This window comes from Lepus europaeus, chromosome 15 (genome assembly GCF_033115175.1).
Source record: "Lepus europaeus isolate LE1 chromosome 15, mLepTim1.pri, whole genome shotgun sequence".
NCBI lineage: Eukaryota > Metazoa > Chordata > Mammalia > Lagomorpha > Leporidae > Lepus > Lepus europaeus.
Window position 1 is genome coordinate 59,685,555 of NC_084841.1, and position 26,625 is coordinate 59,712,179.

Below are 26,625 nucleotides of genomic sequence, written 5' to 3' on the forward strand. Positions count from 1 at the left end.
TGCCTTTTCATTTTTTCATGCTGTACTTCAATTGTGATACATTGTTTTCCCCTGGAGAAAGTGAAAATTTGGAGACAGATCCCAAACTAGAAATAAACTAGTATTGTCTGCATTGAGGAACTATATTACACTGAATTCAATTTAATTCACCAAATTAATTATACTCCTACTCAAAGCACAAACCAGAGTTATAGTTTATAGAGCATTCAGATATGAATACAACCTATTTATTAGCTAAAGATACCTAAAGATGCTTAGTAGTTGTATCACGAGAGTTCCTGATACATTAGATTGATAGATACTGGACTTGACTTGCTTATATATCTTCATGTAACATCTTAAGAAAATAGTATTTTGAATTTTGAATTTTTAATCAGTGCTGAATTTTATATTGGAAGACACATTTTAGTTATTTCTAAACATTCCTTCTTTTCTTTGTGTGTGACTTACGTGTTAGTCTACTAGTTTGCGTTGATGGAGATACGTGTCTTGTAAGTCTTGTTTAAAACACGTTTCTGCTGCCACGTTTCAGAGCTGATGCAAACCGAAATGCATCACATCCAGACCCTGTGCATCATGTCTGAGGTCTTCAGGAAGGGCATGAAGGAGGAGCTGCAGCTGGACCACAGCACCGTGGACAAGATCTTCCCCTGCTTAGATGAGCTGCTTGAGATCCATCGGCACTTCTTCTACAGTATGAAGGAGCGAAGGCAGGAGTCCTGTGCTGGCAATGAAAAGAATTTTATCATCAGCCGAATTGGAGATATTCTGGTGCAACAGGTAAGAAAGATTCTTTTTAAAGCCTCTGACCTCCAAAACTTGAAAGGTTTGCCAAACTCTCCACAGGGTTGAAAGCCTATGAAGAAATGGAATTTATTTCAGTATGGTGATTGCCAGATGGGTTTGGTTGGTGTCTGTTTATTGGACATTGGTTTGTATGATGGATCCAATGACGGGCTTCTCTGTGTCACAGCACTTGGCTGATCCTTCCAGGCCTCTTTGCTCCACCAGGGGTCACGAGCATGATCCCTGTGTGAAGTTTCTACTTAGCCTTTATGATTTGATGAGCTCTCTGATAACATGGCTCCCCCAGTAGGCCTGTGCTAGTCTCACCAATGTCTCCAGGATAAATACTGGCTCATGTTAGGAAGAGGGAGGCAAATTGTTTGGATTAGAGCCCTAGAGTGGATGCCTGGGGGATAAGAGAAGCAAGGGTCACTAAGTAAAGGCACTTTTTAAAAGTGCTTGGGATATTTGAACCATCAGCAAGAATGGACTGGACCACCCTCCTAATAAAACCACCACATCAGTACCTGCTGTTGACAGTGGGTATTGGCCCCAGGATCTGTCTGAAGGGGTAACTCAGGAAACAAGCCAAGGGAGACGTTAGATAACATGTATTCAGCAACTCTGATAAGGCAGATATTTTTTGAGTTCTTTGTGTACATTACATCATTTAACCTTTACAATCTCATGAGATAGATGTTATCTTTCCCTTCATACAGATACAAAAAATGGCCCATAGAGAAGGAAATGACCTTCTCAAATTCATATATCTCCTAGGTGACATAATCGGGATTTGAACCAGAATCTGCTCTTTGATCAGTAGCAGCCAGGACTAAGATGTCTTGAGCCATCCATGGTGACATTCTAGAGAAGTGTTTAACCTCATAAGTCCCAATCAGTTAGGGAATCCTATTTTGTTACTACACATTTCAGAATCTAGAACAGATACGAGATAACAGAAATAAAACAGTCACCTGCAGTCCTTGGGGAAAGGCATGGAGATCCATCCATGTTAATTATGGTGTGGCTTTCCCTAGGCAGAGCTGAAAATACCATCTTCCCCCCAAATACAATTCTTTTTAAAGGTGTATTTATTTATTTGAAAAGCGGAGTTACAGAGAGAGGAAGAGACATAAACACACACACATACTCACACACACACACAGAGAGAGAGAGAGAGAGAGAGAGAGAGAGAGAGAGAGAGAGAAAATCTTCCATTCGCTGGTTCAATCCCCAGATGTCCCAAAAGCCAGGGCTGGGCCAGGCAAAAGCCAGGGGCCAGGAGCTTCTCCCAGATCTTCCATGTAGATTCAGGGGCCCAAGGACTTGAGCTGTCTTCCACTGTTTTCCCATGTGCATTATCAGGGAGCTGGATTGGAAGTGGAGCAGCTGGGATTCGAACTGGCGCCCATATGGGATGCCAGCTTTGCAGGTGACTTTACCCACTATGCCATGAGGCTAATTCCCAAAATATGAATTTTTCAAGTATATTTACCCTTCCAGTGCTGGCGTTCAGCTGTTGGCCTTTTGGCTAAAAATCAGGGAGTTAAGTTTGCTGGTATAAATATGCTTAAACACAGATATTTTTAATGCCCAAAAACAAAGTTTAAGATTTGTTGCCCAAACCCCCAAAACAGCACTCCTGCCTCAGAATCAACCCTTGGGACATTCGGATCTGGCTAAAAGGTCCATGAGAGTCTCACATGCATGGAAAGCCATGACACGGTGGCAAAAAACAATCTAAATGAAAGATCCTGGTGAACAAGACCCCAGCAGAAGGAACAGGCCATCAAGGAGAGAGGCGCCTTTCTCTGAAGGGAGGAAGGAACCTCCACTGTGACACGGCCTTGACTAAACAAGTTCAGAGTCGGTGAACTCAAGGGGCTTCCATAGCCTAGACAGCTCATAGCAAGAGTCTTGGGTGATTGCTGACGTCATAAATAAGAGTGCCAATTGTTACATCAACAACGGGAGTCACTGGGTACATGCTCCCCACGTAGGAACTCTGTCCTTAATGTGTTTTACTATGAAACTTAAAAACACTACTAGTCGAACAGTACCCTATACCTTGTGCGGTTGTGTGAGTGCAGCCTGTTGAAATCCTTGCTTAGTATATACTAAGTTGATCTTCAGTATATGAAGGTAATTGAAAATGAAACTTGATGAAGGGCGGGATGGGAGAGGGAGAGGGAGAGGGGAGGGCCACGGGAGGGAGGGAGGTTGGGGGGGGGGGAAGCCACAACAATACAAAAGTTGCACTTTGTAAATTCACATTTATGAAATAAAAAAAAAAAGATTTGTTGCCCAACAGTTGCTCTTACATGTTGAACAATGTAGAAATCCACATTTTAAAGAATATTTTAAAATCAAACAGATATCTGCGTTGCAGATTAAAGTCTAAGCCTGTTCTGGCCTTATAATTTACCTCAAACCTATGGTGCAAGTTAATTGACTATAAGGTATTTGCAAGACAGTTGAATAAAAATGTCCAAGTGAGTTTGTGAATACATTCAAACATAAAATGCAGGATATTTATTTGGTCATTTGAGATTATGTGCATCTCTTTCCTTGCTCCAAATGACCATGACTTCACTGTGTTTTGATTCGAATTGCTTAAGCCAGTTTCATTGTTAAGTTACTTTCACAGTTAACAACAATTGCACATCTTGTCACTTCCCTGGATAAGTCCAGGACCTATACTGAGAACAAGGTTTGGGAAGTGGTCCTTTGGATGAAGCATAACCCCTTTCCCTTTCAGCGAAAGGATCCTTGGTATTCAGAAAAGAGGAGTTAAGTCTGCTTTTATGTTCTGGTTGTTGACCAAGTTTCGTGGGTATGGAAAGGCGTCCCTCTAAAATTTTATAATTTCCTGAGGATTAAATTGGCAAAATCCTGAGACAGTGGACGTGGGCGTGGTGCTCAGTGGGAACAAAGGAAGAGACAAAGCTGGTTACAAATGTATGAAAGGGGAGTTTGAGTGAATCCCACACTCTACTGAGTCAACATGATTTCAGGAAGTTGGGCTGGACTATGTTATAGTTTGGTCATTGGGAATTCTTGGTGTTGGTGAGAAATTGTGAATATGGGGAATGTGGTTAGTATAAACTATGGCAATTCCTCAGAAAACTAAAAATAGATCTACCTGATGACCCAACTACCTCACTCTTGGGAATATATCCTAAGGAAATGAAATCAGCATATGAAAGAGTTACCTGTACTTTCAGGTTTATAACAGCTCAATTCACAACAGCAAAGATAGGGAATCAACCTAGATGTCCATCAACTAATGGCTGGATAAAGAAAATGATGGAATATTACTCAGCATTAAAAAAGGATGAAATCCTGACATTTGCAACAAAATGGATGCAACTGGAGATCAGTGTGCTAAGTGAAATAAGCCAGATGCAGAATGATAAGATCATGTTTGATTTGTGGAAGTTAATACACAGGAGAGAATAAAAATTGGGCAGATGTGATATCATTTGGTATTTAGTTAGAAATACTTCATCACTGAAGCATGTGCATGGCAGGTACTCCTTTCCCCACATCATGGTCATTGTCATGAGTCCCTCACTCTGATAGTAACATCTCTGCTTTCAAGAAAAAATAGCACATATGTGTGTAATGTCTACATTTTAAGTGAATGTGACAAAAGATTAAAAAATTGTAAAATCCTAATTTTTAAATGTTAAAAACAAGGTGAAGTACACAGATGCAAAATTAGAATATGATCCTTTCTGCTATAACAACAAGGTTTTCTTGGAATATTGGCCTCTCTTAATAAGCCCTTTATTTACCTTCAGTCTTAAGTTGTATTTTATCAGAATAATTTCTGGTGCTTCATGTTGTCTTTATTATGATCTTTGTTCAGAAGAAAATGAATCGTCTATGATCTGAGGGTTTTGATCTTCAGCTAAGAAACTTTCTCTATTTGTCTTTGAAATTTTATTGGCACTTTGGTTAAATAGATAACTGTTGTTTCACAGTGAAAAATTTTTAAAAAGCCAAAAAACAAAAAAACAACTCAGTAGTTGAGAAGTTTCCAGAAAAGTGCAAGGGGCTTCAAAACATTCATGGAAAATATGTATTATGAAAAAACTCTATGTATGAATTTCAAATGTTTCTTGGTTTTTTTGGGTACCAAAATAAACATCTTTTTTGTTTTTTTTTTTAAGTTTTTTAAATTTATTTGAGAGGTAGAGTTACGGACAGTAAGAGGAAGAGACAGAGAGAAAGGTCTTCCTTCTGTTGGTTCACTCCCCAAATGGCCATTATGACTGGCACTGCACCAATCCGAAGTCAGGAGCCAGGTGCTTCCTCCTGGTCTCCCATGAGGGTGTGGGGCCTAAGCACTTGGGCCATCTTCCACTGCCCTCCCGGGCCACAGCAGAGAGCTGGACTGGAAGAGGAGCAGCCAGGACTAAAACTGGTGCCCATATGGGATACTGGCACCGCAGGTGGAGGATTAACCAAGTAAGCCACAGCGCTAGCCCCAATCAACATCTTTTAATTCCATTTCTTTACATGTACTTTTTGAAATCCTCTCATACATAAAGATGTGCACACAGAAAAAACTAATGTAGTATACTGTTAATAAATGATGAGTTTAAGTTTGGCGGGGGGGGGGGGGGGGGAGGTTAGCCAAAATCCAATAATTTCCAACCTCAGGTATGTACGTAGGGATCACCTGAAGCTTGTTATAAATGAAGACTCCTATGTTCCAGCACCCAGTGGTTTTGCTCTTGTAGGATCTGGGATTTGGAAAATTTAAATTTTTTTTCATGTTTTAAATTATTTTCCCTCTGATGGGAACATCTAGTAAAACTATAATATAATATTACAACCAGGATGCTGACATTGATATAGTCACAAGAAATATTCTGTGGCCATTCTCCCTGACCTGTGGCAACCCACTAATCTGTTCTCATTTCTATAATTTTGTCATTTCAATAACATTATGGAAATGGGGACTACACATGTAAAATATTGATTGGCTTTTTTTTTTTCGCTTACCATGATTCTTTCAAGACTTATCCAGGCTGTTGTATTTATCAGTGATTCATTGCTTTTTATTGCTGAATAGTATTCCATACTATGGACATAAGACAGTTTGTTTAATCATTTACTTGTGTAAGGTCATGTTTCTAGTTTGGGGCTGTTATAAAGAAAGCTGCTATAAACATTCATTTGCAGATACTGGTACAAACCTAAGTTTTCATTTTGCTGGGATATATGCCCAGGAAGATTTCTAGGTTGTATAGTAGTTGCATGTTTAGTTTTGTAAGAAACTGTCTACTGGTTTCTGAAGTAGTCAAACCATTTTACATTTCCATCAACAGTCTCTCTGCTTCCATATCAGCATTTGGCATTATTACTGTTTCTGATTTTGGCTAGTCTGAGAGGTGTAAATCTTATTGTGATTTAAATTGCGTTTTCCTAATGGCTAATGACGGTGTATTTTCATGTGCTTATTTGTCATTAGTATAATCTTTTCAGTAAAACATCTGTTCACATCTTTGCCAGTTTTCTAATTGGATTGTTTTCTTATTGTTGAAAATGGAGTTGCCTTACATATTATAGATATTAGCTTTTGTCAGATAAGTGGTTTGCCAATATTTTCTCCAACTATTTAACTTGTATTCTCATTCTCTGATTTTGATGAAATCCAGCTCATCATTTTTATCCATTTAAGGATCTTGTCTTCGGTTTCAAGTCTAAGAACTGTTTGTGTAGCCATAGATGCCAGAGTTCATCCTATTTTTTTCTAAAATATTTATAATTTTATGTTTTACATTTAAGTTTAGCTACTGTTTTGAGTTAATTTTTGTATGTGAGACTTTAAGTTGATGTTTTATTGTTATTGTTGAAAATCCTTCCTCTATTGAATTGCTTTTGCACTTTTCTCAAAAATCATTTGGACATATGGGTTCTGCTGATCTTAACTGTAGCAATACAATACATCTTGAAATTGGAAGCTTGAATTCTTCTATTTTGTGAATCTTTTTCAAAATTGTTTTAGCTATTCTGGTTCCTTTTATTTTTCATATAATTTCTGGAATACTCTTGGCTGTATTTACAAAAAGCTCACTGGAATTTTGATAAGAATTGCATTACACATGTGTAACAGTTTGGAGAGAATTAACTTCTTTGCTGTGTTGAGTCTTCCAATCCAGCAACTTGGTATTTAATTACATGTGTCATTGCCTTCATTGGCCTTGTATTGCTTTTGGCACACAAATCTCATCCTGTATGTGTTTTTCATATTTGTGCCCATGTGGATTTTTTAGTGATTTTAAGTAGTCTGAGGATCATTTTTGAGAAGTGCTGTCTTCAAGCACAGAGCAGACTCTGAGTGAAGATGGAAAGGCTGGAAATGGTGATGGACATTTCACTTCTCAAGGGGAGGAGGATGTGTTCTGGTTTCTGTTGCAATGATTTGAAAACACTGGCATTCCAGACACTGAGCTAATTCTTCCTATAGCAGCTTATGATTCTAAGTGGGTTCCTGTGTAGATTTTTCTATAGTTCAGGCTTATTGTAACGTCCAATCCACATTTCTGCTTTCCTTTATCAGTTAATAAACTGCCATTTTGGTTATTTGTCATTCTTTCTCATCTCGGCTGTGAGTAGCCTGCCTGTCCATCTGTTTGTGATGTGTGGACAGAAATCAAATTCTCTGCCGAGGACCAAGTTCATGGACGTGGTCAATAGCCGATGTAAATGCCAACAGGTGATTTGTAGGAAAGGACAGAGTTCTCCAAGGTCCCCAAATGTTGTCGCATACCCTTCCTTTAATCTATGAAAGTCCAAAAACTAAAAATAGGAATGATAAAGTTACAGAAAAACTAAAAAATTGATAGAAAAACACCAAGTGCCTTCCAACTTGTAATATGATAATTACATTAATTCACTGTAATATTGATTTGATCAGGTTAGGTTGGCCCTTACTGCTGAACTACTTCCTTTAAGACATTTTATTGAAATACTCTATACAGACCAAGAAATGCACATAAATAGACAGATGAATAAGTTCTTTGTCCTCTGGTCACACTCATAATCAACACCCAAATTAAGAACAAAATATTACTAGTACCCCAAGAGTACTCTAATTTAAATTGTAATTTAATTTAAAAAGCGTCTGGGAAAGAGAAGCCATTGCGTTCAGAAATTCTGTGGTGCTTATTACTTATTTGCAAAGAACACTTTGAAATATATGAAAATCGCATGTTCTTTTCTGTGTTTGGAACTTACTAAACTTAAAGCCGTTATTGAAATGCTGTCATTGTTCTCAGTTTTCAGAAGAGAACGCAAGCAAAATGAAGAAAATATATGGAGAATTCTGTAGCCATCACAAAGAGGCCGTTAGCCTCTTTAAAGAGCTCCAGCAGAATAAGAAGTTTCAGAATTTTATTAAGGCAAGTGTTTCCCAACGTTATTGCCAAGTGGTTGGCCCATCTGGGGGACAGTTCATGCTTGTGTATTACAGGAGTTAAGCAGGTGCACATCTAGGTGCTGTTTTGCAGGGAAAGGAGAAGAAAGTGTTAGGCTTTGTGGCAAACAGGGAAAATATCTTCATCTGTGTTAGTAAAATATTTTTCCCAGCTCATTTCCTTCTCTGTCTTATATCTGTGAGGGCATGTCCTCCAAACTTCTGGGGATATTTGCAATATTCTGGGAAACTGTTCCATGCCTTGACATGTTATAGATGAGAAAAACCAGAATAAAAATAAACGCAGATTCCACTCAAGCCCTGCTCAATTAGTTCGAAGCAAATCCTCAGCATCATATAATTTTATCCATAATAGGTGATGTATCTTTAAGAAATGACAGCAGCATTGTCATACTATAAAATTAGCAATAATTCCTTGATATTTTCATATTTCCCTGATTATCTCATCAAACTTGATTGTTTAAATTGGGATCCAATCAGGGCTCACATATTGTATGTGGAGACTTTTTCTCTTAACTTTAATCTTAATTCCAATTTATTTATTGAAGATATTTAATCAACAAAGTATCCTGGGTTCTGAATTTTTGCCTTCACTTTTTAGAATGCCACCAGATTTGCTTCCCTCTTTTCCCATGTATGTGTAAGAAGTTGAATGCTTAAGGGATACTTGGAGATTTTTAGAAAAATGCTGCTCTAATGAGAGGAATCTTTAACTGTTATAATGGGTAATAAGCAGTGTGGAGGAAGACACACATGCACACGCAATAAACTGCAAAATCGTGTTCAAAATCTAACTCTGATTTCGAACTATTTTTCAAAAATTTTTGCTATCTACGTATCCTGGCACTTAGGAGTTGGAACTTATTCCCCATGGGAATTAGCCACAAATCCATTCAAGAGTAACTTGAAGCTTCCTGAAACCCTGGAGAGGCTGGGGTATTGAAATTAGTGACAAAGTATACAATTTAGTGACTGCGCATCACATTTTAATTCCTGGTGATGGATTCGATGTTACATCTGAATAGAATGATCCTGTTGCTGGTGGTTCCTATCATTACATTCGCACCTAGACAGTCCATCCAGGTAGAATTTGTGTATATAAAAATGCCTGTGCGTATTTTTTAGCTGTGGAACAGTAATCTGCTGGCTCGACGCCGAGGAGTTCCAGAATGCATTCTGCTGGTTACTCAGCGCATCACAAAGTACCCTGTGTTGGTGGAAAGGATACTGCAGTACACAAAGGGTGAGTGATGGCTTCTGGGACAAACGCTTGTAGGTTAAACGTAGCCGTGGTGTCATCAATAGCCGTAAATGCTTATGGCTTCTAATTCCTGAAGGTTTTCATTATGGGGAAATTGGTACAGCCTTAGAATTTTTTTTCGAGGCCTTCTCTTTTATGACGCAGCGTGGTTAATAATCTGAATTCCTACAAGTGATCTCGAACCTGGAAGGCTTCTTCATACCTCGACTCTGCTTTGGCCTCTCCTTCTGCCCCGGTTCCAAACCTCCTTAGCGCCCCTTTTTCCTCATCTCCCTCTTAGCTCCCCAGCCGTCTAGTGAAGCGAGATGCCACTGATCCTGTCACCAAATGTCAGTTCTCCTGAGCAGTGGATTGCTAGATTGAGAGTGATTGTATGAATGAGCTGTGACTTGGTCAGTTCTTGAAGTTCTAAGGAGTCACATCCGAGTACCTTTTCAGAGGCCAGTAAAGCACCAGCTGGCCTGTAAGCCCCTTGGGACATCTGTAGGCCCCGTGTGTCTCTGGCTCACAGCTGGATTTCGATGTCTAGTGCAGTGGCTGATACAGAAGGCTATGAAAAAGTAAATACTGATCAGTGCAGAGGCTGGAGAAATAAAAATACCTACCCCTCAAACTAGCATATTGCTCTTTCATAAAAGTTATGATTCGGGTGGTCATGGTATTTTACCAACAAGGGCTTGGGTTGGGATTGTGTGACCTTGTGTGGGCATCGAATCTGCTTGCCCCTGCCATTCAGCAGTTCAAGTCCATCAACTGAGCCTTGGTTTTCTCTTGAAATCATTGTGAGAATTAAGTGAGGATATCTCAGAGCTGGACCTCCTACAAACACAGTGCCCTGGGTGGGAGCTGGTTTTATTGCCTTCATTACCATCAGTTGACTTAGAAACAATTAGCATAGTAATGAGATGCTCTGTGCTCCTCTAACATCTTTCCCTTTCTTGGAAGGGGTGTGCCTGAGTAGACACACAATGAATTCTTTCCATTTCTTTAGTCACATTTAGAACTAAATTCAGGCATGAATGGTAACATCTATTCCTTATGTTCCATTTTTAAAAAGATTTATTTAGGGGCTGGTGCTGTGGCATAGCCAGTAAGGCCACTGCCTGCAGTGCCATCATTGCATGTGGGCTCTGGTTTGAGTCCCGGCTGCTCCTCTTCTGATCCAGCTCTCTGCTATGGCCTAGGAAAGCAGTAGATGGCCCAAGTGCTTGGGGCCCTGAACCCATGTGAGAGACCTGGAAGAAGCTCCTGGCTTCAGCCTGACCCAGCTCTGGCTGTTGTGGCCATTTGGGGAGTGAACCAGAGGGTGGAAGACCTCCCTCTCCTTCTCGCTCTCCCTCTCCCCTTCTCTCTCCTCCTCCCTCTCCCCTCCCTCTCCCTGTCTGTAACTCTTCCTCTCAAATAAAAGGCAGAGAGAGAGAGAGATCTTGCATCTGCTCGTTCACTCCCTAAATGGCAACCACAACTGGGGCTGGGCCAGGCTGAAGCCAGGAGTCCAGTACTCCATCCTGTTCTACCACATGGGTTGTAAGAGTCCAAGCACTTGGGCCATCCTCTGCCTCCTTCCCATTAGCAGAGAGCTTAATTAAAAGCAGCCAGGACTCAAACTGGCACTCATATGAGATGCCGGCATCTCAGGTGGAAGCTTAACCCATTGTGTCACCATGCTGGTCCTCTTATGTCTCATTTTTATTGTGCCCTACAATTAACAACAAAATTTGAACAGAAATAGAATAACATAAATTTTGTTGTCAGCAGAAGAATTTAAATAAAATTAAGCCTTTTCAGCCTGTTTGTATTCCCTTTCTTAAGCTTACTGCAATACTTCAAGGACTAAAAATCTGTCGAGTTGCATTAGCTAGCTAGTGCTACTCCAGGAGCCAGTCCGTGCCATGTTCCTGGGGAACAGCACCACTGATTGCGGACTGAACATCTGGACTGATGAGGGTGACGTGCGGCTCCTCAGGGGCAGTCAGCATGGCAGCTGGATGGAGGCCCCCTCCTTTGGCCAGGCCTTACTGGTGGTGGGTCACTCCCTGGGCTCCTGGGCCACTGGCTCCCATGATGAGGGTGGCAGTGCTCCTCACACTTCATCAGCCATTCTCCTGATCTGGGGACTTGGTTTACACGCAGATTCTGAGTCAGTAGGTCTGGGGCAGAGGCCAAGGCAGGCATTTCTCACCAGCCTCCCAGGTGAGGCTGATGCTGCTACACTTAAAGTAGCACAGCCTTCCATAGGTGGTCGTTTGTCCCCAAAGGTCAAAGGACTTGGAGCCTTTTCTTGGTTTTAGCTATCATCTTGTAACCCAACTTTGATTTTCTCTTTCCTGTGTATGAGATGCTTTTTGTAAAAGTGAACTTTTTATTTATTTATTTATTTGGAAAAGAGGGGTTTAGTGGAAGTCAGGTGCGCTATAGTGGTGGGTGTACTCTTTGCCAATAGGAAGAATAAAGATCCGCCCTGTGAAGGCAGATGCCAGGATCGGTCCCTGATAAAACACTGTGTCCACTGAAGACAGTTAGATCCTGGGAGTGTTTAGAGCTTTTGGAGGACTTGCTCTCAGCCACTCGGCTGCCAATTCCAAGTGTTTATTTCTGCAGCTCTGGGCTCTTGAGAAACTTCAGCTTTTTTACCGGTTTTGCTTCCTTCCCTCTCCTTCCAGCACCTTCTGACCTCCTGAAACGTTACCTTTCACTCCAGGCTTCAGTAAGTCTCAGCTAGGTAGTCGGTGTCATCAAAGACAGAAAATCGCGAATTCACTTTCATCTGGAGTTTCAGCTGGCTGTTCCAGGACCACTCCAGAGTATTTTGCTAAGATCATCCGGAGAGAAGAGCAGGTGCCAGCGTTTTAAAGAGCGACGACAGGGATCGATGGTTGCTTGCTCTGTTGGCATGAGTCGAGTGATTGATGCACTGGGCTCGGCCTTGCAGCAGGATGAAGTTCTCAGGAGTGTGGCGTGAGGATGGCTTGAGTCCCCGTGTCTGAGAAGGGGAAGGGAAGCCCACGCTAGCAAAAAGCACATTTCCTGCCGTGGGGACACTCAGATCCCTCCCTGGAACTCACTCGCCATGTTGTTAGCCAAAGCAAGCATTTTCTTTTTCTTTCTTTTTTTTTTAAAGCCAAATAAAGGTGTATTTTTATATTGTACAAAAAGAAATTTACAATCTTAATGTAACTAGATACATCTAAGGAATATTACACATCTCTCAAGAAACACAATATATAACATCTTAGATGTTTCTGCATTGCAGACTGATACTGAATTTTATACATCTTTATTTACAATAACTTAAAATATTTTTTCATCTCTTGCAGATATTTACAAGGTCAACAGTAGCTACAGTTCACATTTCAACAATCAACAGCATTAATCAGTTCAGTAAGACAGGATAATAGCTTACATGCACCAATAAATATGATCTTAAATGTGTGGTTTTTACCCTTCAGCTCTGAAAAAAAATGAAGGCTTTCACTGGTCCTAGTTTGAAAGGACATTGCCCAATAGATATAATTTCCAAATGCCTATACATTTTAATTTTCACCAGCAGCACTCTGAATACTTGGAAACCAAGATAAAGCTTGTACTGGTTAAAAAAAAAGAGCTGATCTATACATCACACATCCTTCTATGGATCAAACATACAAAGTGAGATGATTTTTGTTTACCTGTCCTTAGTGACAAAGTAGTAGGACTTCTTCAGAAATTGTAGCTCAGTGAGCCAAATTATGACAAAAATAGTGGAAAAATAATCTTTGTGCCATAAAAACCGTTTCATTTAACCATTAAGTTGAATGTAATACCAGCATAATTTTTAGAATAAGGATCAGAACATTCAATGCAAGGTAGATTAGAACTTATTACAAATATTTTAAAAGTATCACATGGAGTATGGAGCATATTTCAGTTCAGTTTGGATAAAAAAAAAAACAAAAAAACACCAAACCATTATCAGTGATTGTTAAAAAGCCAAGCTTCTCTTTCCAAAATAGCACATCAATAAAATCATTATTTTTTTTAACTGTCACTTGATATTAAAGACAATGCAAAGAACATGTTTGGAACACTAGTTAACAAGTATATTTCATTATTTCCCCCACCTTCAAATCATGATTTAATAGCTTAAATAAACCCATTAGTCCTTATGGTCTATATATTTTTAAAATGACTATTTTAGCTTTACTTATCCAAATGTTTTTCTGAAAAGAAAAAAGTACTCAGAATGACCATGTACATAAATTATGTAAACAAACTATACCAGTTTAACGGATATAAAACTTAGAAATAACGGCCATTGCCTTTGAAAGAGATGCATTTCTATAATTTCGTCCTCAATTTTATTTGAAAAATTCACAACAATTTTAGCAAATTTCCCCATTCAATACTGATGAGTAGAAGCCTTAATTAAAGGAGACATGAAAATAAACTATAAGGATTAATCTTTGCACTTGACTTTTAACTGGTACTTTTGCTGGAAGCATTAAATATTGACAGTTTAGTGACAAACAAAACATCAGATGGAATTTTGTAGCTATTGTATGTATACTTATTTTTTAGGTCAAAAAAGTTTTTAATATTTATTTTCTCCAGGGCTAGAAAGCAATCCTTTATATTAAAGGAGCTTCAATCCTTAACCATTAGGAACTTTAAAGAACTTCCTCTGATATAATTAATACTGAGTTGTGTGCACCCAAATACAGGAAGTACAGGTTGTCCAATTAATTCCACTTCTCTTTGAAAATAAGATTTCCTTATTAGATCTAACTCCAAATACACACTTTAAAAAAAGGATTTATACGTTAAGCTACACTTAATATAATTTTTGGTAGTCTATATTAAACATACTAGCAGACATGAATATGTCTTAATTTGTAAACATTATGAACATGTTTTCTCAAAATTGAGAAACAAAACATAGAACCTAGATTCTGTACTATGCTGCCAGTTTTCTCACATCATTCTCATCTTTCTGCTAACTTCTATCCTGAATTATTTGCTCTTGTGTATATTTCTCATGGGACTCAAAAGACTAGTCGCTAAGATTAAAAAATACTGAAGAGATTGACATTACGAAGTTTGTGGTTATGTGGTCAAGTTTAGGAAGAATGTGCCTACATGGGCAGAGATGATACTCCATGAATAGCATTTCCTGTGTATGTTCTCAGTGCCAATATAATATACCCAACAGACACACACAATATAGGTAATACTAAATTTATGTCTTACATTATAAATATGACTACCTTGACATGGAGAATTGTACCAATCTGTTGACTCATCATGATTTTATTAGCACTGTTTATAATTTTGTACTGCATTCCATCTTCTTATAAGCTGGCAAATATTCTAATTCTTAAGAGTTTACACTATCAATTTCTAGTTAATTTTCAAACAACTTTTTTCTAAAAAGCACTTTTAAAAAATTAAAGTATTACAAATAAGTGTCTCAACCAGCTTAGTGTTGAAACAAGGGCAATAATCATTCAGCTCAAAGCAAGCATTTTCTAACCAAATCATGTAATGGTTCTTTTCTCGGGGCGGGGGGATGCGGAGGGATGGTATCGTGTTTGAATTAATACAACAGTTTTCTTCCGGGATTCTCGCTTGGATGCCACATTTATATTGAAAAGCTAAGGGAAAAAACAATGTTGCTCCCTAGCACTCCGGCGTATCATCTGGTGCTCTTCCTTCCTTTTTCCCAAGCAGAAAGTTCTGAAGAACATACAGACCTATGCAGAGCGCTGTCCCTGATCAAAGACATGCTGGCAGCCGTGGACCTGAAAGTCAACGAGTATGAGAAAAACCAAAAGTGGCTGGAGATCCTCAGTAAGATTGAAAACAAAACGTGCACGAAGCTCAAGAATGGCGATGTGTTCAGGAAGCAGGCGTTGGTGAGCCAAGAAAGGACCCTCCTGCACGACGGCCTCGTGTACTGGAAGACCGCCACCGGCCGCTTCAAAGGTACCGGGGCCCTGCCAGGCCGAGCCTCCCTCGGGCACACACACGACACCTTCGGCAGAGCACAGACCGCAACTGAGAGTTCTGTTGGTCTTTGGCCTGGAAATATGGAAAGGGCAGATGTGGTGTGTTGAGAGCAAGGCAGCGTGCTCACACCCACGGGCTGCTGGGTGCCCAGGGCAGCCTGGGGCGGTCAAGCCATCCAGGCAGAGGTGAACCAGCTCTGGAAGTCACCTTTGTTCCTGAGTAACCGAGTGCAGCCAGGCGTGTGCTGGTGCTGGTGTGAGCCACTCTTCCTCGGTGCTGCCATTGGCAGACAGCATTGGCCTGGCTCTACTGATCTGGTTAGAGTCTAAAGCCATGCGTTCGACTTCTTAAAAAATTCATTTATTTGAAAGTCAGAGTTACGGAGGGTGGGGAGGGTTGGGGAGAGAGAGAGAGAGAGAGAGAGAGAGAGAGAGAGGTATTATGAGAGAATGTTCCATCTATCAATTCACTCTCCAGGTGGCTGCAATGGCCAGGACTGGGCCAGGCCAGAGCCAGGAGCTTCATCCGGGTCTCCCACACAGGTGGTGGGGACCAAGCACTTGGGCCATCTTCCACTGCTTTCTCAGGCCATTAGCAGGGAACCGTATTGGAAGTGGAGCAGCCAGAATAGGAACCAGTGCCCATATGGGATGTGGGCCTCTCAGGTAGCAGCCTTACCTGTTATGCCACAGAGCCGGCCCCTATGTTCCGACTCTTAACAACTGACTCTATGTATACTAGTACCTTTCCTGACCTAGGCTTTCTGACCTTGACCACATACTATGATCATCTTTAGAACTTAAACAAATTCTCACACTGATGCTCAAGTCTCCTCCCCAAGATTCTGATTTTACTGGTTTGGGGATGAGTCTGCCGTGTGACCATGGGGTTGGTCTACTTTTTTCTAGTATTCTTTATCTTAAGAACCTCCCAGGTAAGCATGAGTGAAAAAGGTTGCTACCTTCTAGTTACTCAAAGACTAGAACTCTTTGGAGGGTGATCCCTCTTTGGTGGAAGTTGCAGCTAATGTCTGAAATGGGATTTGTTGGTTGACAACCAGCATTGTTGTGGTAAACAAGTCACAATCACAACCTGTCATTCTTCTTGCTCCATTTACTCTTTATCCGTTTGAAATCAATTGTTGGTGACTTTGCGATTGTAGTGAAGATGTTCTTGTGAACAATCTGTAAGGAAGTATGGAATTTCAACCCTTATTCTGACCTCGATGAACCAAACAGCACGTTTCTATATATGTGGGGTCTTCAAAAGATTCCATGGAGAATGTGTATTATGAAAGAACTGTGCATGGATTTCAAAAATGGTTGCACTAAAATAAACTTACCTGTGAATCCTATTTTTCAAAGAACTTTTTGAAGTACCCTCATGTAATTGATGTCCTCTTATTTTTTGCTATGTTTAATTAACATTTTCCCTTAAGGTAAGGGTTTGCTCACTTTTGTTCGACCCTTCTTTTTTTTATTGGACATTTTTCTTCCCCTTTGAAAGCTACAACACTAAATTTTGCTGGAGATATGTTTACTCATAAAACGTGCAGCCTTAAACACTGATTTCTGCTAACATTTATGGATTATATCTCTGGCTATCATAATATGTATCTTTATAAAGCTTTCATAATTAGCCTGAATATTTGTCTTTATTTTTATTAAATTTTTAAAATACCAAACATGAACTTAGAATATTTATTAGAGGCATCTGAACTGTGTGTTGTTAATGCCTGTAAATTTTTTTTTAAGATATCCTGGCTCTCCTTCTAACGGATGTGCTGCTCTTTCTACAAGAAAAAGACCAGAAATACATCTTTGCTGCTGTTGTAAGTATTTGGCCAAGTGATGGTGCTGTGATAGGTTTGGTCCTGCATTTTCATGAGAAATGTCTGAAATTCTTAGTGAAACCCTTATAATATGGTCACTAGCAAGATTATACACTTTTTATGTTCCCATTGTTACTAGTGATTGCAGTGTTCAGATTGAATTCACATTCAAACCTACAAAATGTGCAGGGAGAGGTTGATGCATTGATCAGTCCTGGCACGCTGAGTAGGACTCTCTGGAATATCACAGAAGGTAATTTCAAAGTGACCATGTAGGCTGGGGCTTGGAGCTAGTCCGGTGATAGAATACCGGGTAATAACAATGGTCAGAGGACCTCCCTGGTTGGAGAAGGCAGCATTCAAAAAAGACTCACAAAACAGCTTTGGCTTCCCTTTCCAGAGGCAGAGTTCAAGCCTGGGTAGCTTACTCGTCTGTCCCCTCATGACGAATTTTTCTCCCACTACCCTGAGAAAGACAGGCCTCATTCCTAGCTGGGACACTCTGGGTGCACTCTGGCACGCGACCTTAGCTGCCTGAAAGTTGTGTGATGTAGGGACAGTGCTAGGAGTGCGCAGCCGGGGGACAGAGTGCCAGGGTGGAGGCCTGTCACCCAGTCCATGAGGGAGAAGCAAAACCACGCCCACCGTTGCCTGTGGAGACAGCGGTGGAAGCCACTAACCAGTTCTTCAGATTCACCCCCCAGCTGCTCATTATGCTGACATTCTCTGACAGTGCCCTCAACTGCAGCGACTTCCCCAAGTCCGTACTTTCAGGTTTTTTCCTTCCCTTTGGATCCCCAGGTGCTCAGAACCACTGTCCATTGCAGGCTCACACTCAGTCCATGTTGGTAGAAGAGCCGGGTCTTGGGTGCTAAAAAAGTGGCCTTTCTTCCTATTCCCGTCTGGTGGCCTTGCGTTAGATGTGGTTCTGCAGGCACTTATTGCGTGCCAGCTTTGGGCAAGGCAATGTGGTGGGCACATGAGCATGGCATTGACCTGCTGCTGCCTGCTGGGGTTCTGCTGGTCTGGGGAATGCGGAGGCACTGCAGGGGGAAGCAGAGAAGTTCTGCGACAGAGCTGGCCAGTTGCACCTGCGGAGTGCAGGGTCTCACCTCGAACGCGTACCGTTCAGTTGTACAGCCCCCTGTGCTCCCTGGGGTTCTGTTCCCATCATCTTACTGAAGTGGTGATGCTTGCAACTACCCAGTCCAAGGAGCTTTTCAGGTCCCCATCCTCCTCAATCTCTCCATCACAGTCGAGAGACTGTTGCCTTCCCGTGTGCTCCGAGAGAAATCCCTCCTTCCTGGGCCACAGCATTTTGGGTCCCCCCCCCCCCCCGCCACACTGTCCTGGCTGTTCATTTAAAAAGCTGTCATTTTGAACCACCAGTTGTCCAGGACAAATATTCTCCAGAATCCTCCCTGTCCATCCTCCTTCCTCCACACGCTCTCAGCTGGAGATCACACCAACCTCTGAGCTGTTTTGAAAAGGTTGGAAGTACAATGAAAGTTGACCTGGGATTGCTGCTTTCTGTAGCTCATGTGTTTCTCACCGTCCTGACTCTGGCCAGGGTGCTCTCTCACCTGCACCTCCTCCTGTTTTACGCAGGATCAGAAGCCATCCGTTATTTCACTGCAGAAGCTGATTGCTAGAGAAGTTGCCAATGAGGAGCGAGGCATGTTTCTGATCAGTGCGTCGTCTGCTGGTCCCGAGATGTACGAGATCCACACTGCTTCCAAGGAGGAACGGAATAACTGGATGAGGCGGATCCAGCAGGCAGTGGAAAGGTAACCTCCGTTTCTGTCTGTAATCTTGGGAGTGGGCTCATTTGGATGGAGACAGTGTTCTAACCATGTCTCTCCTGCATGAAAATGTTGCTTCAGCTGGGATGGTCTGGCCCCTGCCCCTGCACCTGCCTGTGATAGCCCCCTTCCTGCCGCTTTGCCCTCCGCGCCTCCCTGCACGTAACACCCTCGCCCGCCCCCTGCCTTTGTGTGTCCCGCCTGGCTTGGTGCAGTGCGTGCCCGCCTCCCTCATGAAGACCTCCTCAGTTCCAGCGGTCTCTTCCTTACCTGGAATTCTTTAACACCTGCCCTCTGAAGCATTTGTTTGATGCTTGTCATATACTGCCTTGTAGCTATTCTCTGTATATATGTATGTTTAATTAGATTGGAAGCCCCTTGAGGGCAGGGACCTTGTCTTTCCTTTCTCCATGTGCCCGGTACTGAGGAATCATTCAATAAACGTTTTTCCCTTGGTGGATGAAGTGTCCTATGGCAACTTATTCCTCGCTGCTTCTGCAATGACAGTCTTGATAAATAAGGGTTCCAGGCTGGAGTGGTCAGTCTTACTGGTAATTTGATTAGTGAGATCCCGACATTCTCTAAAATTCTTCCATCTCCGTTGCACGCCCTCCAACTCAACCTGGCCCCCTACCTTCATCCCCTCAACCCTACTACCGCCATTAAGAGTAGAAGTGCCCAAATGTTACATAAAGCAAAAATTATTATTTCAGTCGTACCTGTGTGGACCTTGGCACTCTGTCCCCCACTGCGCACTCCTAGTGCCCTCCCAGCATCACACATGTTCGTGTTGGAGTATTTGAGTCACCTGTGTTGCTGACTTTGAGAACCATGTTGGATTGTGCAAGGTCCTTTAGTGCACTCAAGGGGACAGGATTCCTGAGCCAAGGAGGGCTGATGAGTTGTCAGTGCCGCATTTTCTCCTCTGTGAGCAACTCTGTTTCCAAGTCCCCGTGTCCTCCTGATGGGCCTGCGTGTACTTGGCTTTGGCTTCAGTGCTCTCTCTCGCCTGGTTTCTCTTCAAGTTGCCCAGAAGAAGAGGGAGGAAGGACAAGCGAATCTGACGAAGAGAGGCGGAGAGCTGAAGCCAGAGTGGCCAGAATTCAGCAATGCCAAGGTTGGTACTTGTGCTTCTGGCTCCCGGCTGTGGTATGCTCCTTGGGTGTTGGGAAAGCCCAGGCATCGTAAATGGCAGGGAGGGCTAGTTGATTCAGTCAACTAACTTGTGTTAGCCAAGTCCAAAAAAAAAAAAAAAAAAAAAAAAAAAAATACTGGCACTAGAAATGCTCAAATAAGATGACAGCCACACACATACTCTTCTGACATGGTGTGGGCACTGTCCTGCAGGTGATCGTTGGGCTTCCTGCCTGATGGATTAATATAGGTCCCAGCACTGTCATGTCACAGCCAGGTGACTTTGTGGACAAGGCCCTTGATTTACAAATGCATGACGGAAGGGAATTAGGTGGGCTTGATGCTTCTCCACTCTGCCTTGCCAGGGGTCTTATCTGGAGAGACCTCAGCAATGCTGATTCCTGGGCCCCAGCCCAACCAGTTGACTCAGCATGTGTAGGCGGCCAGCATGGACTTGGGTGGTTCCAACGCTCCTCGAGAGGAATAGGCATGGTGCCTTCCATGCCAGGAAAGGACCCTTTGAGCTGTAAGACTTCTGTAGCATGTTGAAATCCGAGGAAAATGACGTGCCCAGTGATGGTCAAAGGAATTGGCTGTTTAGAAAAAAAAATGTGCTTGGTTTTGACTAAGAATCGCTGAGGCCCAAGTGGCTTCTGCCCTTGCATTGTTTTCCTTGTGGGTATTTACTGACCACGGACAGAGCCTCTGCAATTTTCATTCCTGCACTTACTGTGTAGTCTTAATAGAAAACAGCACGAATAAACAGAGAGTGGCTTCTGCGAGTTTTTCTGGAGCAGGGGAATGGGGGAGGACATGAACACTGCGCGAATGCCTTATTTACAGAAAAGAGAGAGGAAGCTGAGCGAGCGATGAGTCTCCTGCTGCCGGCTGCGGGCGCCAAGTGGAAGAGGCTCTAGCCCAGCCACTAACTCGTGCTTTTCCTTTCAAATCGGGCCGTGCCATGTATGCAGCACCACCCTTGTCGTGCGACTCGGATTTAACGTTAGTTGCTGTGTGTGTGACTGCTAACCTTCTATGGCGAATGTCATTTCACAGAAATACTCAGCAGCCAAGACCAGCAGATTTGCACGTACTTGGAGGAGAAGCTGCACATCTATGCCGAGCTTGGAGAACTGAGTGGACTGGAGGATGTGCACCTGGAACCCCACCTCCTCATTAAACCCGACCCGGGAGAGCCTCCGCAGGCAGCGTCCTTACTGGCGGCGGCGCTGAAAGAAGGTAAGCGTTGACAAGGACTTGGTCTGGCGAATTCAGAAAGTGTTAGGTGAACACCTGCTACGCGACACGCGCTGTAGTCTTGGTGCTGGGACTACAGCAGGACAGAACAGAATCCTTACCTTCCTCAAATTTGTATTCCAAAAGCAGTGAAATATAAAGAAGCAGAGATGTAAGGGGGTACCAAGTGTGTAAAACACAAAGCATCAGGGAAGGGGTGGGGAGCGGTGTAGTTGGGGTGGTTCTGTCTTCGACAGAGTGAGCCTCTTTGGTACATTGACACATAAGCAGTTGTGAAGGAAGCAAGACAGCCATGTGATAGCTGCAGTGATCCAGCATTGGGAAGAGCAGGTGCAAAGGCCCTGAGGCAAGTGAGTGCCAGGCTTGTTTGAGGAACAGCAAGGAGGGCACCTCAGGTACAGTGAAGTGAAGGCTGGGAGTAGGAGACACAAGGGTTAATTAGGTCTCAGAGTACGTGGATTAAGGTAAGGAATCGGAATTCCAACGAGGGTGAGATGGGTCACGTTACAGAGTTTTCAGTGGAAGGGTGGCTTGATGTATGTTTTAAAAGGAGCTCTCTGAGGGCCCCTCGGGCAGTAGACTGACAAAGTGCAGCTAAGGAAGCCCAGGTGATAACAATGGGCGGTGGTAGCCAAGGTAAGCTCACTGCAGATGAGAAAGTCCAGGAGGTGAAAGGCCAGGCTCGTGGGAGGGCTGAGTTCATAGAATTTCATGGACTGAGCAGTTTGGAAGGTGGGGGAGAATTGTGCCTAAGGAACACTGGCAGGGGGCGGTGGCCAGAACGGGACGTGGTTTACAGATGCATGGTCACAAGGAAGGTGCTGAGTGGTCCCCTCTGGCAGGAACTTCAGAGGAGGAAGCTGAAGGGACACGTCGGGGTGTGGTCGGCAGGTGCCCATGGCACTGAGGGTTTAGGCTCTCCTGTAGCCTCAGGACTTCAGCTCCGGGGGAGAATTTAGAAATCTTGGGAGTGTTCATCTCTATTTCACAGTCAAGGAAGGTGGGGGCCGGAGAGGGGCAGTGGGCTGTCGGAAGCGGGCCTCACAGGTGCATCACCCAGCCGTTCAGCCAGCATCCACTGAGCGTCCTTCCGTGAAGTTTCTGGTGGGGAAAGGCAGTGCACAGGGAACCAGGCAACCCCAGAAAGTCACAGAGATGGGACAGGGGGGCTCGGATGGGCAAGACATCTCCCACCAAGTCGGTTTGTTTGCCATAAGGATTGGGAGATGAGAAGGAGCCAGCTGTCCCAAGATCCGGGGCTGGGAGCATTGCTGGGCACAGAGACAGTGAATACAAGTCCCCGAGGCTGAGTGACCGTGGCTCGTCCGAGGAAAGGAAGGAGGCCAGGGTGGCGGCAGTCGGGACGCTGCCCTGAGCAGAGGCAGCGTGGGTGGACCCGGCCTCAGAGCGCTGGGGGCCGTGGTTAAAACGGCGTCACTCTCCACGTGGTGAAAAGGCACTGGGAAGCCTCAGTGGTGGGTGTGGCACGGCTTCTTTGTATCCTAGAAAGAACCTGGGCTGCGGAACGGAGAACAGATTGGAAGGGGTCGCGTTTGCCTGGAGAACTGGAGGAAGCAATTGCTGACTCCGAGAAGCGAGATGTTGGTGCGCTGGTCCAGACGAGGGCAGTGGGCAGTGGGGGTGGAGGAAGTGGACAGGTTCAAGATGTGTTGTAGCAGTGAAGCCTAAAGGGCTTCCCGGTGGGCTGACGAGAGCCAGAGACATCCTCGCTATCCTTGATGAATCCTTTATTGAATGAGTTCCCAGCTCTCAATTAGCCAATGGCATTAACATCCTCCCTCACCAAGCTGGTTTGTGAGCGCCCTCACCTGTGACTCCTGTGCCAGGAGCACAGGTGGACCCAGCTGCTCAGGAAGCCTGGGGCCGTGGGCAGGTTGGAGAATCCCCCACTGGGTCATTGTTCCTCAGCACCAGGGCTGCCCTGAGAGCCCGAGTGGGAATTCTCATCAAGGTGAGAGCTCCATCTCCTGGGGTTGGACAGAGGCAGTAGTGCGCCTGGCAGGGCTCCCTGGGGCCGCCCGGAGGGGCTGCTGCTCTTCCCTCCCCCCTCCTCCTCGCTCACTGCCGTGCAGCCTTCCTGCTCCTGCTCCCTTGCCCCCCCCCCCCCAACCCCATGCACTTTTTCCCAGGCCCAGTTTCTCACATGGCTCTCCTGCTCCTCCCTGCTATGGGCGCCTTTTAGCACTGTCATAGCTGGGATGTAGAACTTGGAGCTGACCGCAGGTACCTGAGCGTGGTCAGATGCATGTGTCTCTTTCCACCTGCCTATCCGTTGTCGTCCAAATGCCCAGCGGCTCCTAGAGCAGAGGAGATGCCCGAATTGAATGCCGAGTAGTTTCTGAATCGAATCACTGGACAGAGTGTCTTAGCAGTGTGTGTCAGGCCGTCGGAATTACGCACTTCCAGGTGGTCGCTGAAACGCCTTGATTGTAAACCGAATCTTCTGCTGCTTGGTGTGGTGTTTCCTAAGCTGACCTAAGCCTGGAATCCCCAGAGTAACCTCTGGTACTCAGTGAAAGTACAAATCCCATCTTCTCCAGAAAATCTGACCCAGGGTTAAGATTGAATTTTGATGTTTAAAGCAAGGGTGGAGAGACATATTGTGTGCAAGAACTGCTCGCTTGGCCAGGTTTTAAAATTCTCATCTGATTATTCTGTTTAAATGAACTGAATTGCAGAACGTCTTCCAGCATGCTGCATTGGAGATGTTTTTATGCAGTGGGTTTAGACTTTTTTTAATCAAGCTGGTGCTGTGTGGTATGCAGATGCTGAAAGCATTGGTCTGGTTTGCAGGTCAGCGCACTTCTGCAAAGGGCTGGTGGTAAATTCTGAGTGTGTGTTGGAGAACTTTGAATGCAGGGTGTACTTGCAACAATCCTTTACAAGTGTAAAGACACAGTGTAGCTCCTGGGCCCTATGTGGAGGCAGGCACAGCCCAGGTGCAGCTTGCCAACCTTTGGTCTAGATCATCTGTCTGTTGTTTACGTCTATGTTTGTCTCTCTACCCAGCTGAGAGCCTGCAGGTTGCCGTGAAAGCGTCGCAGGTGGGAGAGGCCAGTCAGCGCTCCGAGGACAGCTGCGCAGACTCCGCCTGGACGGACGCACCTGGCTCCCAGGAGCTGCCGGGGCCACCTGCTGCCTGTAAGTGACAGCACAGGCCTGGGGTTGAGCCGAGCACAAGGTCCGCAGCTGAGAGAGGTCCCGAAAATAAAGCCACTGCTCTGGCCCTCGTGGGGGGCCGGGGGTGGGGACTTGGTGTATTTTTTCAAATCAGAAAACGATCAGAGCCTCGCTGTGCTGGCCACAAATCCACGCCCTGCAGGCACCGTCCTGATGCTGCGGCTGCAGGCACGGAGCGCGGGGCGGCTGTGGTGTGGTCAGCCACGCGCGGTCCTTCCTCAGACCCCTGCCTCACTTCTGAGGTGACGGAAGGGATGCAGTTGTGAGAGGACTTTTACACTTGTTTGATTTTTTTTTTAAAAGGGTCTTTGCGTTAGTGCACAAAATTCTTCAATTTCATCTCCTGTTCATTAACCAAGCAAACATGACTCAGGAAGCTGGAAACACATGGACCCCCCCCCCCTGCCCCCGACACACACACACACACAAGTGCCAAAGGATTGTTAACTTGCATCATCATACCTTTAACTCAAGTCAGAATTCATTTATTAAAACACCATTTCAACATTAAAAACAGAATCTAGAGAATTAGCTGCTCTGAACCTGATCATACTGCTACATGTGTATTTAGCTAAATGCTTAATTCCATAAAGTTTTTGAGATAGGAGCATAGAGTTCATTTTTCGTCATGGGTGGGTGGTACCCTTACTCCCACAAGGTCTTATATGCACGAGATAAAATATCTTTCATAGCCAGAGATTAGAGGATTGAGTTTTCTTAGGACTGACTGACACAGAATAACTTGGTTAATTGAGATAAATGGAAACAGCATAGCTTTTTAATTGTAAGTTTGTTTTTTTTTTTTTAACTAGCACCAATGATTATTTTCCCTGTTCAAGTTGGGTTTTATCTAATCCTGAGTTTCTATTTCCAGAATGTGCACATATGTTTTTCATTGTGACCCAGGGGAGGTGTACTGCCCTGGGTGACTTCCTTTTAAGAGAGGAGCCTCATTATGCCACAGAGAAAAGGCCGTCTAAAAATACCGCCTGGGCTCTGCCACGCTCGGCCTCACCCCGGGGACAGCTGGGGAGGCCTGTCTGCCCTGCAGCTGCTCCGAGCGTGTGGCGGCCCGGCCCGGCCTTCCTGCAGGGCCCTGGCAGTTCTCCCCTGTGTAGTCACATCTCCCCAAGACTTGGGAGAGTTGCAAAAGGACCCCACGGCACTGCTAGAGCTGTTAATAGGCTCTGTTCCGAGCGGTCTGGCACCGGGCTTCAGGTAGAGAAGGCACTGGGCAGGGGAGTGGGGTCTCGTAACCTGCAGGCCTGTTCAGTGTGGGCTGAGTTAGAGCCTGGGGCCCCAAAGCTGGATTGTAGAGTTGCTGAGGGCGCTACCCGCACTTCTGTGACTGCAGGCTTGGTTCTGAGTCAGGCCCTGGTCTGCTGAGGTCATCACCCCAGTGGAGCCTTCTGTTTGCGGTCCCTGGGACACTGGAGCAGGTGGATGAGCGTTTGCTGCCTCCTGGGAAGAGCTGGGCTACCTGGAGCCTCTCGTGCCTGCCTGAACCTGCCAGCAGGGCAGGGACAGAGGACCCGTCCGCGGGCCATCCCCTGCCTCCACTTGGCCGGCCCGGCCCTGGATGGGGAGGGCCTTTGGCTTCTCTCTCAGAGTTGGGAAGAGTAGCAGTGGGGAAACCACTTCTGAGGAAGTGTCGCCCAGAGTAGGGGAGCAAACAGAACGAGTGTCCTGCTGATGCTCTTTGAAGCGGCCCCTGGCATCCTAGAGAGCTGCCATCAGCCACCTCCAGCCCTCTTGGAGGGTGCCTCCTGCCCTGCACTCCTCCACCTGAGCCTCCTTTCTCATCCGCTGCTCTCAGACGGGCCACCCAGCGCACTGCCGAGAGAGCATGCTTCGGCTCTACCCACCTCCCCACGAGGCTCCTCCCCATCACTGAACATGAGCCCTGTGGTGCACTCTG

At 44.4% G+C, this 26,625-nt stretch overlaps 1 protein-coding gene across 1 annotated transcript in view; it reads left to right on the forward strand.

Moving 5' to 3' along the window:
- The window catches only part of ARHGEF28 (Rho guanine nucleotide exchange factor 28), a 330,489-nt gene that overhangs the window by 256,272 nt on the left and 47,592 nt on the right, over nt 1–26,625 (forward strand). Inside the window, 9 exon segments of the mRNA XM_062212247.1 lie at nt 533–780; nt 8,079–8,201; nt 9,362–9,479; nt 15,204–15,458; nt 17,237–17,313; nt 18,922–19,100; nt 20,141–20,232; nt 21,306–21,488; nt 24,537–24,668. Of these exon segments, the coding sequence (XP_062068231.1) occupies nt 533–780; nt 8,079–8,201; nt 9,362–9,479; nt 15,204–15,458; nt 17,237–17,313; nt 18,922–19,100; nt 20,141–20,232; nt 21,306–21,488; nt 24,537–24,668 (1,407 nt within the window).